This window comes from Eupeodes corollae, chromosome 1 (assembly GCF_945859685.1).
Source record: "Eupeodes corollae chromosome 1, idEupCoro1.1, whole genome shotgun sequence".
Taxonomy (NCBI): Eukaryota; Metazoa; Arthropoda; class Insecta; order Diptera; family Syrphidae; genus Eupeodes; species Eupeodes corollae.
The window spans coordinates 142,980,214-142,998,882 of record NC_079147.1 but is presented as its reverse complement, the minus strand read 5'-3'; the positions used below and the strand labels follow the sequence as shown (position 1 = coordinate 142,998,882).

At 30.4% G+C, this 18,669-nt stretch overlaps 1 protein-coding gene across 3 annotated transcripts in view; it reads right to left on the bottom strand.

Annotated features, from left to right (window-relative positions):
* Positions 1 to 2,889: 2,889 nt before the first annotated feature.
* The window catches only part of LOC129953400 (maternal protein pumilio), a 582,858-nt gene continuing 567,078 nt past the window's right edge, over positions 2,890 to 18,669 (bottom strand). For 2 of the 3 annotated variants that reach the window (XM_056066582.1, XM_056066592.1), the window contains exons 11-14: positions 15,648 to 15,719; positions 8,200 to 9,390; positions 7,963 to 8,131; positions 2,890 to 7,895 (exon numbers count right to left, since the gene is read on the bottom strand). In XM_056066582.1, coding sequence (XP_055922557.1) covers positions 7,448 to 7,895; positions 7,963 to 8,131; positions 8,200 to 9,390; positions 15,648 to 15,719 — 1,880 coding nt within the window. In that variant the 3' untranslated portion in view covers positions 2,890 to 7,447. The remainder of the gene's footprint in view (positions 7,896 to 7,962; positions 8,132 to 8,199; positions 9,391 to 15,647; positions 15,720 to 18,669) is intronic. The other variant, XM_056066599.1, reaches the window with a different exon arrangement.

The window sequence follows — 18,669 nt, the reverse complement described above, 5'->3', positions numbered from 1 at the left end:
TTTACTTTTATCTTTCAAAAAAATCTTGTTGTCAACATTCAGTTAAAGTTTGAAAAAAATCGAAATGACAGTTTTTCTACACAAAAATAAAAACCGAAAAAAAATGTATAAAAGTTGGTAAAAATTGATTTTCGACTCAAAAATCTTTTCAAAACTTTGAGATATTGGCTTTAATTTACTTTTATCTTTCAAAAAATCTTGTTGTCAACATTCAGTTAAAGTTTGAAAAAATCGAAATGACAGTTTTTCTACACAAAAATAAAAACCGAAAAAAAAATGTATAAAAGTTGGTAAAAATGATTTTCGACTCAAATATCTTTAAAAAAAACTTTGAGATAATAGCTTGTTATTAATTTTTTCTTATAAGGAATATTGTTTCAAACATTAGGACATATTTTGAGAAAAATCTAATTCACAGTTTTTTTTACAAAAAATAAAACTCTAAAAAAAAAATATACTAAAACTTGGTAAAAATTTACTTTCGACTCAAATAGCTTTTCAAAAATTAAAAATATTGGCTTCAAACTTATTTTATTTCAGAGAAAATATTGTTTTCAATATTCAGTAATTTTTATACAAAAATCCAACAGTCCGTTTTTTCATAAAAAAAAATAAAATCAAAAATAGAACGCAAATTTGGTAAAAATTGAAACGAGTACATATAGACAAACTTTTAAGCAGGACAAATAGATAGACGGGATGGGAAGTTATCAGTGTGGGTCGCATCCCAGCCTTTTTTTTCTTACTACTACTGATTCATCGAACGTATTTTAATAAGTTCTAAATAATTGAGTACTTAAAGTATTTTTAATTTAAAAAACAAAAACCTTTCAAACGATTCTCCAAAAAATGTAATCAACGTTTTTTTTTTTAATTAATTAAATGGAATTCATTTTTTTAAAGACAAACTTTTTTGTGGTTAGATTTTTGAATATAAGTAATAGTCTTTTGTGAAGAAGCCAGCTTGAGCGACCCAGTCGTACACTTTATTTATTTTGTTTTGTTTTTCATTTCCTTAAACGCTTTACTATTCTCCTTTTGTTCAAATCCACAAAAAAAATCTGTTCTGTTTCCCCACCTATATTATTAATTTATGAATAGAATACAAAGAATGATATTGAGAAATGGGCGCGGTTAAACCCACAGTTGTTGTATGTTGTATGGTTAAAAGAAAGTAACATGCGCATCCATCATTGCTGTTCAATAGTAGAAAAGAAAAGAAACACCTGCTATGTAGCATGGTCGCCTGGTAGGATCATCAAATTATAATAAATCAAAGAATATTTTTTTTGGAATCCAAGATTAAAAAGATAAGACAAATTACGCCCACGTCTTATCCATCTTTTTGACTTCATTCGTCAAAAAATGTATGTATTCTCTAGAATACATGTAATAATAGATTGGAAGAAGAAATTAATAAGAGATGATTTGACAATTTGAAACCAAAACAATAGCTGCTACGAAGCATGATAGCCTGGTAAATCATTCATAATTTTTGCTAAGCTCGCTTGGATATGGTTTTTTTAATTGCAAATCGAATTGAGTAGTGAGGGTGAAATTGTAAATTCTCGAGTTTTTTTGTATTTTGAAGTGGACAACTTTTATAAAATTTAATTAATTCATTATTTTTATTCTTTTTATAAATTCAAATTCCGTATCAATTTCAAAAAACAGGTCTTAATATCATCGAGCAGTAGTATTTTGTAAGGCATGTCTAATTTTACTGCCTTTTATACCAAAAGCCCGAACTTACAAAGCTGATGATTTTAATAATAAAAAATAATTGTTTTTATTTCTACTTTTGACGTTACGGGGAGAATTCTAAGGTCTAAATTTGCCTATGACTTGGTAATCTTTTAAGGCTAGGTTCGAAAAATCGATTGAAATCGATAAATTGTTTGATTATATTGAATTGTTCGAAAAGTCAAGTCCACATATAAGATTCTGTCAATCTGAAAGATTATAATTCTATCAAATTCGATCTGAACTATTTCCAGTACTTTTGTTTTGTGGATTCTATTTCGAGTGAAATGAAATTCAAAACCTATATGTAAATACTTTTCCAAAGAAACCCATTTTTGAAACTGATGTCTGTCAGAAATATAGTCTATTTCTCAGTGTTGCATAAACTTCCTATTGTAACTTTGGTGTTCACATTTCTTACAAAAGTTACGTGTGACATGTCCCTTAAACTTGTGCCGCTGTTTTTTGAATTTTTTAACTTTTAAAATTGTAAATTCGTCTCTCTATCGTTGTTGAAATGTTGAACAACATCGACCCCACAATAATTTTGACATATTTATTCCCAAACGCGTAAGATAAGCAACGAAATAAAATGAGACGATTTTCAAAAACAAATTCAAAACATAACATAATTTGGAGTTGCTAAAAAATTAAACAAGAACAAAATAAATCATGATAAGAAAAAAATAAAACAACATTAAATTTTGCTACATTTTAATTGAAATTGTTTTTATTCAAATTAATTATTTTTGTTTTCTTATATTTTATTTATATTTTCAGTTTGATAGTTATTCTTTTTTTAATTAATTAATTTATATAAATCATAAAACTAGGAGACGAGATAGTTTTCAAAAACAATATAATAGAAGAGATATAATAATTAATAATAGTATGTAATTATAAATTGACAATAAAAATAATTGTAAAAGTTGTCATACTTAAACTTAATTTATAATTATTATAATAATAAAATATAAAATAATATATAAATCTATAATCGCATGTATTAAAAAAAAACTTATTAAACAAAATTTCAAAATGAAATAATAATTATAATAATAAATCATCATTAATTAAAAAAACAAAAAAAATAAGAAAAGCATTTTGTCACCTCGGTTTCGTTCTCCTGAGGATTGATTAATAATATTTGTTTATTTCTTTTTTCTTATTGAATTCCCTAATTATTGAATGAACGTTCATTGCAAACAAAAAAATTGGAAAACAACAGAAACGGAAACGGAAACAAAAACTCAAAAATTATTATTATTAAAATTATGTATAAAAATGTGTATATATTGTGAGATATTTATAAAATGGATGTATAAATGATGATCAAAAGTTAATTGCAACTTTTTTGTGTCTGTGAGTGTTGAACGTGTAAATGTGTTCTAAATATATTAATTTCTTTTTTGCATCTTTTCTTTTTTTTTTTCTTTTAGTTTTATTAATTTGAAATTGTTTAAATTTTTATTTTTATTTTTAATTCGTGCCATAGTAATGGTATGTTGGGCTTGGGTATACCTTTTAAGTTCTAATTTAGTTTTATTTTTTATACAAACAAAGTCAAAGTTTAGTTTCAATTAGTTAGTTCATCTTCAAGAGATATTTTTTTTTAAATATTTAATACAAACATTTACAATTAATACACGGTATATAAATATTTAATTTTGAAATTTCATTCTACACGCGCAACTATGCTGCATTTAAATTCTTTTTGTTTTTGTTTTTTTTTTTCTTGAAACAGTTTTTGTTCCTATTATTTTATGAATTTAAAAATTGACACCACTAGTTTTAAAACAAGTGCCATTTTTGTTGTTCATTAAAATAAAAAATCAGCGTTTTTTGTTTTCTTCATTTAAAAAATTGTTTCTATTATTAAAGGGTTCATCTTAGTACTTTTGTTTTGTTTTGTTTTTAATCTACATTTATTACAATTATTTATAAGACTTTACACTATAGAGTAATTGTTTATATATATTTTTTATAAATGTATGTGTGTATAATTTTTAGTAACGTTTAATGATATATAATATATATTTTTTTATTATAAATTGTTTGTTTTGTTTTCTTTTGTTTTTTGTTGTTGTCGTAATAATTAAAGGAATCTATATAAACTTGTTTAGCACATTTTCTTTCTTCATTCAATAATTTTTGTTTTACCATTTAAATACAATGCTTCCTAACTGCTTTTGTTTTGCAAAAAGGATATACATAACTATATACTATTTGCATTTTTTAAGTTCAGAATAACTATGGTTCAATACAAATGTGCTGAATTTTGCATTTAAATAAAAGAAACAATAAGAATTAACCATTTAAGTTCGAAGAAAATAAACATATGAATAACAAATGTAATAGTTACATATTACATATTATTATTTAATTAATATATAAAAAAAAGAAATAAATCTACATACATATATATATATATATAAGCTAGGTTATATTGAAAAGAAAATCCACGTCTCGTTACATTATCAGTGCATGCTTGATAGAAGCAATAAAAATAAATGGAAAACCATACACAAAAAGTTACACACAGAGTTAGACAAATACATTAAAAAATACAATACACACGAAAATTCATATTATGTTTTTCTTGTCGAAGAAAAAATTAAACTTAAAATTAAAAAGAATTAGTTTTCAATTAATTTACAAACTACTATTTTTTTTAAGTTTACTTTCGATCTTTTTTTTCATTTTCTTATGTAAAATTAACAATTTATTTTCTTAATATAAAAAAAGAAGAGATTTACTTCCGCAAAAACCGTCATAGGTATTAAAGGGCTCAGTAGAGATGAATTTACAATTTCATATTTTTTTAAATAATTAAAAATCCAACAGATAGCGTTGTTATCGTTGAAAGTAATCACAACGGTTACGTTTTTTTTACAAAATTTTACAGGAATTTACAATGTTTAAATTTTTAATTATGGTTTATTTTTGAATTGAAAGAATATTTTTTGTTTTCTAAATTCGTTTCTTTTGTGTTCTTTTATTTCGAGGAAAGAAAAAATATTCTATTTTTTGATATTTTATACAATTTTATGATGGAAGGAAAAAATTAAACGTAATGAATGATAAGAAGTTTTTGTGGTGAAGAAGAAGGCGTAATGCGATGATGGTGGTGTTTTATTTTGTATCTATAAATCTAGTTCTAGAGTTAACAAAAATAAAATAAACAAGATATATATATATAATAATACATAAATACAATTTTTTATTTGACAATTACAGTTGGGCTCATGCGGTTTGGGAAAATTTTCTTTTGAGGGCAAGGATTGTGTTTTTGTGTTAAAACAAATTATGATATTAAAAATATCCAGGACAAATAGAAAATAAGGTAATTTTATTTGAAACATATTTAAAGTTAGGATCTCTGTTACCAAGTTGTCTTCCAATATGAACTTAGAGCAAATTAAGAGCAATATATTTTTTCGAAATTGGGTCTGCATATAATAGTTACATTAAAATGATGATATCATCTAAAATAATCTTTCGAAAAAGAATGTTTGCTCTTAGTTTATTGTAACAATTTTGGGAAGTTAAGCTTTAATGTAACGGTTACATAACTAAAGATGAAATCATCTTATATAATCTGTCGAAAAAGAATGCTTAGATTGTTATAATAATTTGCAAGTTGTTTCCCTGAAGCCATTCTTGGAACACTAACAGGATGACTATGTCTCAATAATAATCGATGATTAATGTTAAGGATTTCAAAAACTGAGATATTTATAAAAGCAGACACAAATTACCACTAAGCAAGGATTATTTTTTTGTGGGATTGAGAATATTGAATGAATCTTAAAATTTCACATTTTTTTTTCGGTTGAAATAACTATTTATACAAATTATTAAATATTTTCCCTCTTGAAATTTTTCAGCCCTTAATGGCTTTAAGTTTTTCTCCAAACCACTCGTCGTCGATTCGTGTTTGTTGTTGTTGTTTTTTTTTGTTTAATTTGTATATATAAATAGGCTTGGATGAATGATGATTGGTAGTTGTTTTTTTTCTGTACAAAAATTTACATAAATTATTTATACAGTTTGATTTACAAAATAGAAATTACAAAGTTAAATTTACATTTTTAAGGGGAAGTTATTTTTATTTTAAAAATGAAAAAAAAAACACCTTGGTTTATATTCAAATATTTAAACAAATAAAAATATTTGCTATACATAAAATAATAAAAATTGAGTCGAAAATAAAAACATCAATTTTTATATTTTGTTTATCTACAGGAAAGAAGTTCAAATCAATCTAACTTCAGTTTATTTTTTAAAAGCAAGCAAATCAAAAGTAATGATTTTATTTTCTTTTTTTTTTTTATTTTACAAAACATTTATACATTTAATTAATGAAATAAAATATGAGCCCTTTAAAATGTACCGTGATTTATATAAATTAAAAAAGAAAATAGGAGTAGTCGTTTTGCGGAAGTAAATTCTTTAAGGGATTGAAAAACGACGTCTCTTCCGTTTCATATTCATATTTCTCTTTGTTTGTTTGTTTGTTTTTTTTTTTTACAAAATGTTTACAGGATTTGCTTTTTTTTATACAAAAATTGTTTTGCTTATTTATTGTTAATTTCTTAAAAGGCAGTTTTGTTTCTTGTTTTTCATATTATTTTGTTTCTATACAAAAATTACACTAATTTACATAAAAATTTCATTTATATTTAAAATTTGTTTCTTTACCAATAAGAAATTTATATTGTTAAATTAAATTATTAAAACAAAAATTAAAATTAAAAATTATACAGCTTACATGCATGCACTTAAAACAATAAATGAAAAGAATTATTATGTTAAGTGTGTGACGTTCTTCTAAATTTATGTAGCCATCATCGTAATACGTGAAGTTCGCTTTTTTTTATAAAATTTTTATTTGTTTAATTATTTTTTTTAAATTTAAAAGAAATTTAGAACACACAAGGCACGCAGCGTAGAGAGGGCGAGGGTGACGACACACATATTCTTTTGTTTTGTTTCATAGAATCCTTAAAATGTAGATTAAAATAAAACACTTTTCTTTTGATAAATATTTTGTTTTTTTTTCTTTTATATAATAAATGTTATGTATAGTTAAAGATGTTGTTGTTGGGTTTTGTTTTTGCATTACCAAAAAAAAAGTTAAAAATTAAAAATGAAAATACATAATTGTACACAAAAAAGTCTATGAATTGAAAGTTAAAATAATTAAAAACTAAGTTACAAGACAAGATACAACTTAAAAGCTAGTTTTTTGTTTGTTTATATAGTCAGACATTGTTTTACATAAAAAGTTATATTGATAAAAATATTTAATTAGAACAAAAAAATCATAATTATTTTATATATATATATACCTATATGGTTAAAGTGTGTGTAATGGTTGTTGTTTGCTTCTTATATTTTTTTACATATCCTTTTTTTTTTTTATCTCTCTTCACTACATGATTTTTTACTTAAAAATAATTTACATACAAAAATGAAAAATAATCTTTAAATTAAACAAAAATAATATAAAATTATAAACAAAGAGAATTGATTAATAGTCGTGTATGATTAATATTAGAAGAAAAAAGAAAAAAATACTCCTTGCGCTTCCTTAAAATCCTTAAATATGTGTGTGTGTGTGTGTTTTTTTTTATTATTACATCTATGTATATAAGATTCTAATAGAAAAAATGTTGGGTGTCTTAATTTAGTTGTTCTTTTTTTACATGACACCATTGGCTGTGGCAATAGTTGGTGGTCCAATTGGTCCTAGTCCACTGCCATTGTTAGCTCCAGCAACAGCTACTGATACCGAAGATGGAGTTGATGAAGCCGATGAGGACATCACAGATGACACCGATGATGGTGTAGCCGAGGAATTGGCTGTAACTGCTATAGCAGTGATACCATTTTCTGTGATCATAGCATTTGAGGGAACTGCTGTGGATGTTGTGACGACTGCAGTTGCCGGTTGTATGGGATTAGATGATTTCATGAAGAATTTCTCTAGTTTGGCATTGATGTGCTTGCCGTAGGTGTATTTACGCAAAGCAGCCATGTGCGGGCGAATTTTGTTCATTAGCTTTTTAAGCTGTGTCGGTTCAGAGACATCGATCATCTTTTGAACAACATAGTTTGCATATTGGTCCTTCATCATAACATGGAGGGCGCTAGAGTGAAACAAATTTTATAAATTAATTACATATTCGTTTGACCAAAAGTTTATTTGTTGCTTACTTATCATTGAATGTGCAAACTTCATCAATGAGTCCAGTTCGCTCGGAGCGTGTTGCATGCGTTACACACTTTTCTACGACATTCGAAGCGAATTTATGCTGTGATAGAACCAAAACTTTTCCACGTACACTGTTGATGAGAATGGATTTGTCTTCTGGTTTTCCATGTTCTGCAAAGAAAAATTTCCAAAAATTCGTTGAAATCATTTTAAATTAAGTTTAAAAAATAAAAACAAACCAAGGACATGCTGAATAACATAGTTTCCATATTGATCCTGTATTAGCTGTTCCGTATGCTCGTGCAGCTCCTCCAAAATTGGTGATGTTTGTTCTGTTGTACAGTGTTCTAATATACGCTGAATAACCCGACAACCATAGGGATGTGTGCTTAATGAATAGACCTGAGACTTAAAAGCATTTATAATAAACTGCAACGCACTTGGTTCGACACATTCAATGCACTTTTGGACAACATGATTGCCATTTTGATCTTTGACACATTTCAGTACATGACCATCTAGCTCGCGTACGATTTCTTGTTGTTGTTCCGGTGTTATGCTCTCCAAAGCCTTCTGTATCACTCGACAACCGTACATTTGCAATGCCAATGGTAAAACGTGTCCTTTAACTTGCATACCCAATGTGTTCTTTTGTTCGGGAGTGCCAAATTCAAAGAATTTCTGAATTACATAATTGCCAAATACATCTGTCATAAGGCTATAAGCGGCACCTAGAATTTCGTTGAAAACCATTTGTTTTTCGGCAGCGGTAGCACGTTCCAATTTTTGTTGAATAAATCTGGATCCATGTTGATCTTGGGAGAACTCGACGATATGATTTGTTAGATCACGCAACTGAAGATTTGGATAGCGCTGGTTGCGGAAGTCTTCGAGTAGTCTTGATCGGCCTGGTGGACGTTCACCATTAACACCACCTGCTGCGGCAGCGGCTGCAGCTCCAGCAGCTGCAGTGGCAGCAGCCATAGCAGCCGATTGTCTGGCAGCAGCTGCTGCATTAGTGGCAGCCGCAGCAGCAACAGCTGTAGCTCCAGGAATGCCCAAGTGTTTTGAAAATAGAGAACTATTCGAACCAAACATATTTTGTCCTGCAATACCAACTAAGATTTGATTGCGATATTTGGTCTCAGCACCAGGTGCCCGATTTGCAACCAGGCAAGATTCAGGCGGTGGTGTAATGGGTGCTCCAATTGGACTGGCCGAGGCATTGCCTACAGAGCCTAAATTTCCATAGCCACTCACTGGCCATTTTCTTGCAACAGCTGCAGCAGCAGCAGCCGCTGCTACGGATGAAGAAACTGCTGTTGCTGCCACTGAACTCGTACTGTAATCCATCGAAGGACTAAATGCCGATGTATTTCGGTCAAAGGAATCCCGACGGGTTGTCAGCGATGAGGTGTTCAATGCCAAACCTAATGAAAAAAAAGACAAAACATTATTGATAATTAGAATATATATACAAAAGTCTGACATAAAGAATAAGTTGGTATGAAATATTATAAGCAACCTGGAAGCAAAGCAAATTGTGTCCAGTTCCACATTGTTTGGGTACCATTCAAGTTCATTTTTAAAGAAATTATGAAATAAAAATGTTGATGTGCTCTTAACAAAATAAAGGAAACACTTTCAATGCACTTGTTATCCGTTTGCGATCTGAAGTAAATCTGGAATTGGAATATCTATCGATGTTGAATGTAGCACGTGTCAAGACCGAGAATTGCGGTTGTCGAAGATGTCCTTTCTAAATACCCAATCCGAATCTATAGACATGCAGATTCTCAATTCCTACCCTCTTTTGTTTCCAAATACAAACAAAGGATTACAATATTGCTGTATTTTTTAGGAACGATATTTTTTTCCATGCATATTTTACCCTTTCGCTGAATTCAAAAACGTGAAGTCCACACGCAACATACATACAACAGAGATATGGTTTTCAAGGACCATTTAAATAGCAACAAATCGAGAAGATTCTGACATTTCCAAGTTCGCGATAAGTAAGTAGGGGGTACCTACAGAATACATCGAGGAAGGTCTAGGTAGCCGTAGAAATGCTTCTTGGATTTTATTTTCCGACTACCTACCTACCTTTTTTTTAAGGAAGTAAGCACGAGTAGGTATAAGAAGCCAGAAGGATTTAATTGGAATTTCCTGATTTTTTTGTTTGTGTACGAAAAAGAATCAATGAATATTTACTATAAGTAAGTTTATCTTTGTGTTTGTTGCTCCAGATTCGATTTCGAATTGTGTATGACTAGGAACGTGAGAAGGTTCTTGGAATTTTTGAAAAGCTGTTGCTTTGGGAATTATGTACATGGAAAATGGGAAGTGACTTTTTTTAAAGATAAATACTCGTAGGTCTGCTCTGATACTATTTTGAAAAAATTGGATTTTCCATTGGCAAAATAAATCAATTTATATCAGCTTGAAATCTGTCATGTTTTACGGAGTTAAAAAATTGATTGATTACTGATTTGAGATAATATTCGAAAGTATTTAAATTTCAAACTTGTTCCTAGTTTTGAGTTATTTGGAAATTTTACAGTTGCATTGACAATAGTTCCACTGACAAGTAAAACCAATGACACAGCAATTGCGATTTTTGTTAAATGTCTGTCTTTGACATTTCTTCAACAGATTTTTTTTAAGTTTTTGGCTCTTTCACAAATGTCATAATGACAGCTTTGAAAATGACATTTAGCCTTATTATGTTAAATTATTTTTTGAAAAAATTGTTTAAAGCTGAAATAAAGTGTAAATGCAACCTTAAGATGCCATAAATACACTGAATCCAACAAACGCAGAATGAAAGCAAAATCAAAAAAACAATCCTTGGCGCCGCGCCGCCGGCCGTCTTGATGTGTTTGTGTGCCTACAGATGCTCTTTGTTGTTTGCACAGGTGCAGCGAACTATTTTCAAAAATGAATACAAGGAGATATTATGTAAAGCCGTTAGACACACACTAAAGGAAAGGGATTGCCTTTATTAAAAAATATTAGTACTCAAACATGGTTAGGTCAGCGTCACTTTGGCGGTGTTTTTCGGTAGCGGTGAAGACTTTCCTTTTCTTTTTTTTTGGAATGGAATATGAGGGCGAGAAAAGGATTAGGTGTAATAAATATTTATAACCTCTTTGAGTCTTATTATGGCTGATGGCTTGTGAAAACTATGGCAATCCAAAGCAACCTAACGGGTGTATTTTTTAGATGTGTGTTTTTCTATCTGGCAATACTTTTTTCCGAGTTGTTCTTTTTGACAGCTGTCACTTGATTTATGCTTAGATTGGTTCGTCAACGGAACGCATCAATTTATTGAAGGAATCTTTTGGTGAGCTTATTATTTCGTTCGTGGGCTTGTAGCGTAATAAGGCAAAAAGTGGTCGAAAATTTTGTCTCTGGTTTGAATTTATTTGAGCAAGCTACGGCCGGCGGCGCGCGGCGCCCACTTTACCACACGTCTAAAAAAACATCCGTTAAAAAGGAATAACAGGAAGGCAATGGTGTAAAAATAAGAGAAGACTAAGGACGGAAAAAGGGTGCTATAGTATTGTTGGCGTCATTACTTGTCGATAAATTTATGGCGTTTTGATTTCGAGTCTGAAAGTAAAAGTACCAAAAGGACGCTTTAAGCAGTTCTTTTTGATTTTAAAGTTTGTTTATTTGTCAAACATGGTTTATAGCTAACTGATTTTTTTTTGTTTAATTTGTTAGTACTTCGTAAAGATTCTAAATTCAAATCTACAATAATTCTTGTTTATTAAGAAAAAGAACTGTCAACTTGATGATTAATCGAGAACAAAATGTCAGTTTAGCTGTCAAATTTATATTGAGATTCACCAGAAGGAGAAAGAGTGCGTAACGTTGAAGGGATAAAATTCTCGTTAAAAATAATATTTGAAAAATGGTTTTTAAATGACAAAATATTTACTTAGAAGAGCAGAAATAGTTGACAGATTTTAACATTATTTCAATTCTATTAACATATTCACATAAAATTCTCCAATACCATTGATTTGCATAAAATCAGTTCCGTATACCTAAACATCTAAGTCCTCACTCAAAGACTTTGACTTAGTTTAAAATTCAATGTCACCTTTTCACACAGGGTGGTATTTGTATTCTGGCACTGATTTGTTACCAATTAATTTAATTACTTTAAACCATCAGTAAGGGAAAAAATTAGATCATCGCCATTGTAATCTATTTGTGTATGTATAGAAATTGCTTATCATGGCGGGCGACTTGAGTAGGGTAGGGTATATATAGAATTATCTACTATCCTTTATAAGGTAGCTGTGACGCTATCAAAGCTTCCTGGATGGATTAAGTTTTGTTCTTTTTTTTTTATTGAAGTTAAATTAAGGTATCGTGCAGGGAAAGAGCGAGAAATGGGTGGTGTGTTACTTTGTGGAACTTCGCCAGCATCAATCAATCAATCTTCTTTTAGACAGTGCGAGACCGAGACGAGTTTGCAAACTTTTCCTCGCACATCAGTCTTCAGTCTTCCAGCTATAAGAATGGATAGAAGATTGAGGTATAGAATAGGAGTGGATTGGGTGAGTATGGTGAGAGGTGTAGAGAACCCCAAACCTCTTCGACTTCAAAAAAGGGAGGTTGACAATTTGCTTTAATGTGTGAGATGATTTTTTTTCTTGGAAACACATAAAATTTCACATCGACAGATGCTGAAGTTGATGATGATTAATCAATCAGAGAGGAGGTGTTTTTTTTATTTTTTTTTCATCACTGATTGAAAATTATTAAAATGTTTTTCTTGTTAAAGTGTCAAAGGGATACGGAGGGAGCTTGACTGGTTTGTGTCCTTGGTAGGTATAATCAATTTTATATTGTTTCCAGCAGGATAAACAGTTGAATAATTTATTTAAAATTGCCTTTGTGTCGGAACAGGGGATCTAATGTATTTTGTTTTTTTTTTTTGGTCGGACGAAGAAATAAGCTTTTATTTTTTATTAAAAAGCGATTTATTCAGGGTTTCATAATATACAATGTGTCATAAGCATGAATAATCGAAATTTTTAAAAATAAATTTCCCAAGAAATTAGATATGTATGTACATATGAAAAGGTCTAGTTTTACAGGAAGCTAGAAAAATAACGCAGTTTTTTTTTCAAAAAGATGAGTTTTGCTTAGAACATGGAATGGAATTAGTATGTTTTTTTTTTAAGTTTTAGGTTTTTTGACATATGAAATCTAGAATTTGCCAATTTGAAAGGTAACTTAGGAATACCTTTTAAGCATCATCGACGCTTTAAATAACATTCATTGACATTATAAGGCACATTCAAAAATACCTCATGAAATATCAAAATCGTTTCGATACTTTTTGCGACATCCTGTAGGTAGGTTTTTAAATTAGCATATTGAGCTACAAACATAGACAAGTATTTTTTTTTTTTTTGGAACTTTAGAAATAAATCAATCATTTTTAAGTAAATAATCGATTTTGTTTTTATTTGCCGACAAAACTGGGGGAGTTTTTGAAAAAACAATACATTTTTTGTAATTTAAATTTCAATAACCCTTAATAAATGTCGTAAAAGTTTCCATAACTTAAATTGCTAAGATTACAATTTCACAACAAAATTATTTTCAAGATAATTAATTTCAAGGTTTTTGTATGTTCAAAACCTAGTGAAGGAACGAACATTTTAAACAATTTAATAAAATGTTAAAGCCATTTTTAGCATTCTTCCATTCATTTCACATTCGTGTTGTGCGGCTTAAGACAAAAATCCCTGTACTTAACAGTACGTTCTTAATTGAACTCAAGAGCGAAACATTTTTTAGCATTTCTAGAAGTACGGGTAAGGATTGCAATTGGCTTTTCCACAAGAGCCTTGTTTATGAAAATATCGAAAAGATAGTGATAGGCATAAGACTTTGCGGCGGTGTTCAAAAGTAGCAAATTTTTAAATAAGAGAATGAAAGCCTTTTAATTCAAAAACTTTTTTTCCATTCTGTCCAAAAGACACAAGTACGTTATTGAGGCCCCAGCCAAAATATTAGAATCGTACTTAGACTTATGTATGTTATAGATTCAATTTGTTTGTTTGTTTGCTTGTTTGTACGTCCTTTACGTCGCAACGAAACAATATTTTGACATTATTTTTTGTGTGGAGATGTTTACAAGGATGGAGAATGATTTAAGCTTCTTTTAACCACGGTTAAATATCTTATTTCCAGCTCATTCTAACAGATCCGTCGGTAACACGTATTTTTAGATATTCTATAAATTAGTAGCATATTATTAGGTGCTGCCTGTTTCTGGACATATCATCGTTGCCTATTATTAGGCGTTTTTTCGTAATGAAATTAACGTAAGAAACTATGCTCACTACTAAAAATATGAGTTGGACTGTTGAATTGTAATTTTGAGGGAGTGTTTGCCAATGAATCAGAACAGAGCACTTTATCCCAGTACACTGTCTTAACTCATGAGCTGTCCTGTTGTCCGGTGTGTGGTATTATCCAAACTGATTCTGATTTAAAACCTTTTTTCCGTAACAATATCATCTAAATGGCAAATCCTCAAATTGATTTGAATTAAGATTGAAGAGAATTTGTTATAATATCTTTATCTATCTACAAAAGTAAGCTCTCTTAAAGAAATCAACTATACAGCTCTCACTAACGTGTATATCGCACATTGTTTAAATGTTAAATCATAAGCACTTCATTTGATGTTCACAAAGGACTTTTCCACCAAGTGTCGCCTTGTCGTCGTCGCCATATAGTAGGTTGGTCGGGATCGGCCATTATTATTATTCAAGATTTTTTTTATTCCGTATGACTTTATCAAAGAAACGAACAAGAAACCTTACAGACGTTACAAAATGGGTAAAATACACAGTTTTTTGTTTAACATAACGAGCGAACAATTTGTATTTCTTATGCAATGAAATAAAAAAAAGAGGACACATCGTACTGAATGTCCTTATAATGCATCATCACCATCATCGGTATATAAAGTGACTTCGACTTCACTTGAAGTTATAATTTGATGATTACATGAATAATAAATGAGAAATCAGGTCAGAACCAACGAACGAAAGGAAGGAAGGACGAATATATACAATTTGTATAGGAAATGTACAGTGTAAATACAAGTGCCATACCACCCACATAATTTACAGAAAAATAAACAGGATATTTTTTTTGTGTTTGCTTTTTCTTATTCTTGCAATTCTGTAAGAGGACATATACGACGCTGCCGCCGTACCGAGCCGCCGCCGCCACTCTTCTGCGCTAGACATAATTTACAATTACAATTATTATTAACAGACAGTAAATAAAGACACGAGGAAGAGAAGGACAAGAATAATAAAAAGGACATAAATAAGTCTGTGAATTCTTTCAACTTTTAAATGAAGTCATTTTATATAGAAACTTGACAAAACACAAGACACATGAATTGAAGAAGTGTCATTATCGTCCTTTTTTGATCCTTGTTAAAGAAACTGCTTAACTTTGAAACACATGGTAACGATATGCATATCTGTGAACTGTATAAACTTGAATGGTACATTTTTTTTTAATTTAACAGAAAATAAAGCTTTTGTTTAAAAATGTTATTGTTAAAATTTACAATGCTTAAATTTTAAATGAAAATTATTATTAATATTAAGATGAATATTGTGTTTGTATATACCTGTAGGTTGTGCGGGGCTCCCCAAGGTACCAAGACCACCGCTAAATGCTTGGGGTGCAAATAACCCGCCACCTTAAAAGTAAAATTATTTCAATTGGTTACAAACAACAACAACAAAATGAAATGAATGAATATGATATCTATAAATATTTAATAAAAAAAAATGTAATATTTAAATTATTATTATTATTATTTATCTTATATATAAATTAGAGATATAAATGTACATTATAATTAGAACAAAATAAAATCAAAAAATAAATTAATTTTGTTTTTTTTATTAATAAAGAATAAACTCATTCCTAAATGATTTGAGAATATAAATGAAATCAGTTTATTATACATTTTAAATTTTAACTACATAAATTGATCGATTGTAAATATAAAATTCAAAAACAAAACAAAATTCACATTTTCGTCAATTACAATCAAACGTAAAAGGAAATGAAGAGAATGTTATCACTACAGACTTACGGAAAGCTTTTGATAAAATTAATCAGCAATTAATAATCTTAAACTTAAAGCCCTTGATTTCCCACAATTTTGTTTTTCATTGCTCAGATCGCACCATGAGAACCGACGATATAAAGGGTGATTTTTTTGAGGTTAGGATTTTAATGCATTAGTATTTGACAGATCACGCGGGATTTCAGACATGGTGTCAAAGAGAAAGATGCTCAGTATGCTTTGACATTTCATCATGAATAGACTTACTAACGAGCAACGCTTGCAAATCATTGAATTTTATTACCAAAATCAGTGTTCGGTTCGAAATGTGTTTCGCGCTTTACGTCCGATTTATGGTCTACATAATCGACCAAGTGAGCAAACAATTAATGCGATTGTGACCAAGTTTCGCACTCAGTTTACTTTATTGGACATTAAACCAACCACACGAATGCGTACAGTGCGTACAGAAGAGAATATTGCGTCTGTTTCTGAGAGTGTTGCTGAAGACCGTGAAATGTCGATTCGTCGCCGTTCGCAGCAATTGGGTTTGTGTTATTCGAACACATGGAAGATTTTACGCAAAGATCTTGGTGTAAAACCGTATAAAATACAGCTCGTGCAAGAACTGAAGCCGAACGATCTGCCACAACGTCGAATTTTCAGTGAATGGGCCCTAGAAAAGTTGGCAGAAAATCCGCTTTTTTATCGACAAATTTTGTTCAGCGATGAGGCTCATTTCTGGTTGAATGGCTATGTAAATAAGCAAAATTGCCGCATTTGGAGTGAAGAGCAACCAGAAGCCGTTCAAGAACTGCCCATGCATCCCGAAAAATGCACTGTTTGGTGTGGTTTGTACGCTGGTGGAATCATTGGACCGTATTTTTTAAAAGATGCTGTTGGACGCAACGTTAATGGCGATCGCTATCGTTCAATGCTAACAAACTTTTTGTTGCCAAAAATGGAAGAACTGAACTTGGTTGACATGTGGTTTCAACAAGATGGCGCTACATGCCACACAACTCGCGATTCTATGGGCATTTTGAGGGAAAACTTCGGAGAACAATTCATCTCAAGGAATGGACCGGTAAGTTGGCCACCAAGATCATGCGATTTGACGCCTTTAGACTATTTTTTGTGCGGCTACGTTAAGTCTAAAGTCTACACAAATAAGCCAGCAACTATTCCAGCTTTGGAAGACAACATTTCCGAAGAAATTCGGGCTATTCCGGCCGAAATGCTCGAAAAAGTTACCCAAAATTGGACTTTCCGAATGGACCACTAAGACGCAGCCGCGGTCAACATTTAAATGAAATTATCTTCAAAATATAAATGTCATGGACCAATCTAACGTCTCAAATAAAGAATCGATGAGATTTTGCAAATTTTATGCGTTTTTTTTTTTTAAAAAAAGTTCTCAAGCTCTTAAAATTTTACATAGTTGTCTTTAGGTTCTCAATTTCCGATCCCATTTAAGCAAATTTACGAGTACCTCAAGGGAGCCACCTTAGTCCTTTTATATTTGTCTTAACTATCAACGACTCTATTAAAGTCATTGATAATTCAAGTGTTTCTATTTCTACTAGTGGCATACAAATTACAAAGGTCTTCCGATAAGAACTCTCACTCTCAAAGAATTGGATCTGTACAACTCAAATTTCTTCGATTTGCTCTCCGCGGTATTCCTTGGGGTGATAATCTATTAATGCGACCTTATGAAGATCGTTTTAATCTGCGCATCCTTCAAAGAAGCCGTGAAGTCGTTGATTTTTTTTCTCTGCACTAGCTTTAACCAGGTCACCATTTCTTCTTGAAAAGATTCCTATGTATACTAATCCAAGGAATGTCACCCATGCCCCTCTACTTCACCTACCTCTTCACAATATTAAATTAAATGGATTTTTTGAACCTATCCTACCTAACCTAAATAAATAAACAGAAGGTTAGTTTCTTATAAACGCATTCTTTCAGAAAAAACATATGTTAAAGGGACTAACTTTGAAGCAGTTATCAAATCTGTGAGCGTGTGAACAGAGTTACCAGTGGCAGTTTTTGAAAAGTTTTAACAAATTCCGATTTTTTTTTAAATGTTACTACTTTTATAGGTTGGGTAAGGTTAGGTTGATGGGCTGGCGATTGATGACATTATCGCCATACTGAGATCAATGTGGATACATTGTGATACCCTGAAGCTTTGAACTTCCCTAAAAGAAAAAGAAATATGGATTGTCTTATTTTAGTCTCTTAGATGCTTTGATAAAGCCTGATAGGCTACAATATCTTCGACTTGTTGAAGATTTTCGAAGATGTGTCTATTTAATAGCTAAATTTTAGTGTGTTTTAGTACTGGGAATGAAGAAGTGGGCTGTGTCTTCTTGCTCTTCGTCATCACTGTAACCTTTGCACATATCATAGCTAGTACGAGGTAATTCAAATGTTAGGGTTTTCCAATAGGGACTTGACAACTTTCAATTTAATTTGTAAACGCACCCTTTCACTTTTCATCGAGCTGCCACTGTTAATTTTATCAGTATACTCAAAATTTTTATCATAGCAAAGTACTCGAACGAGCAAC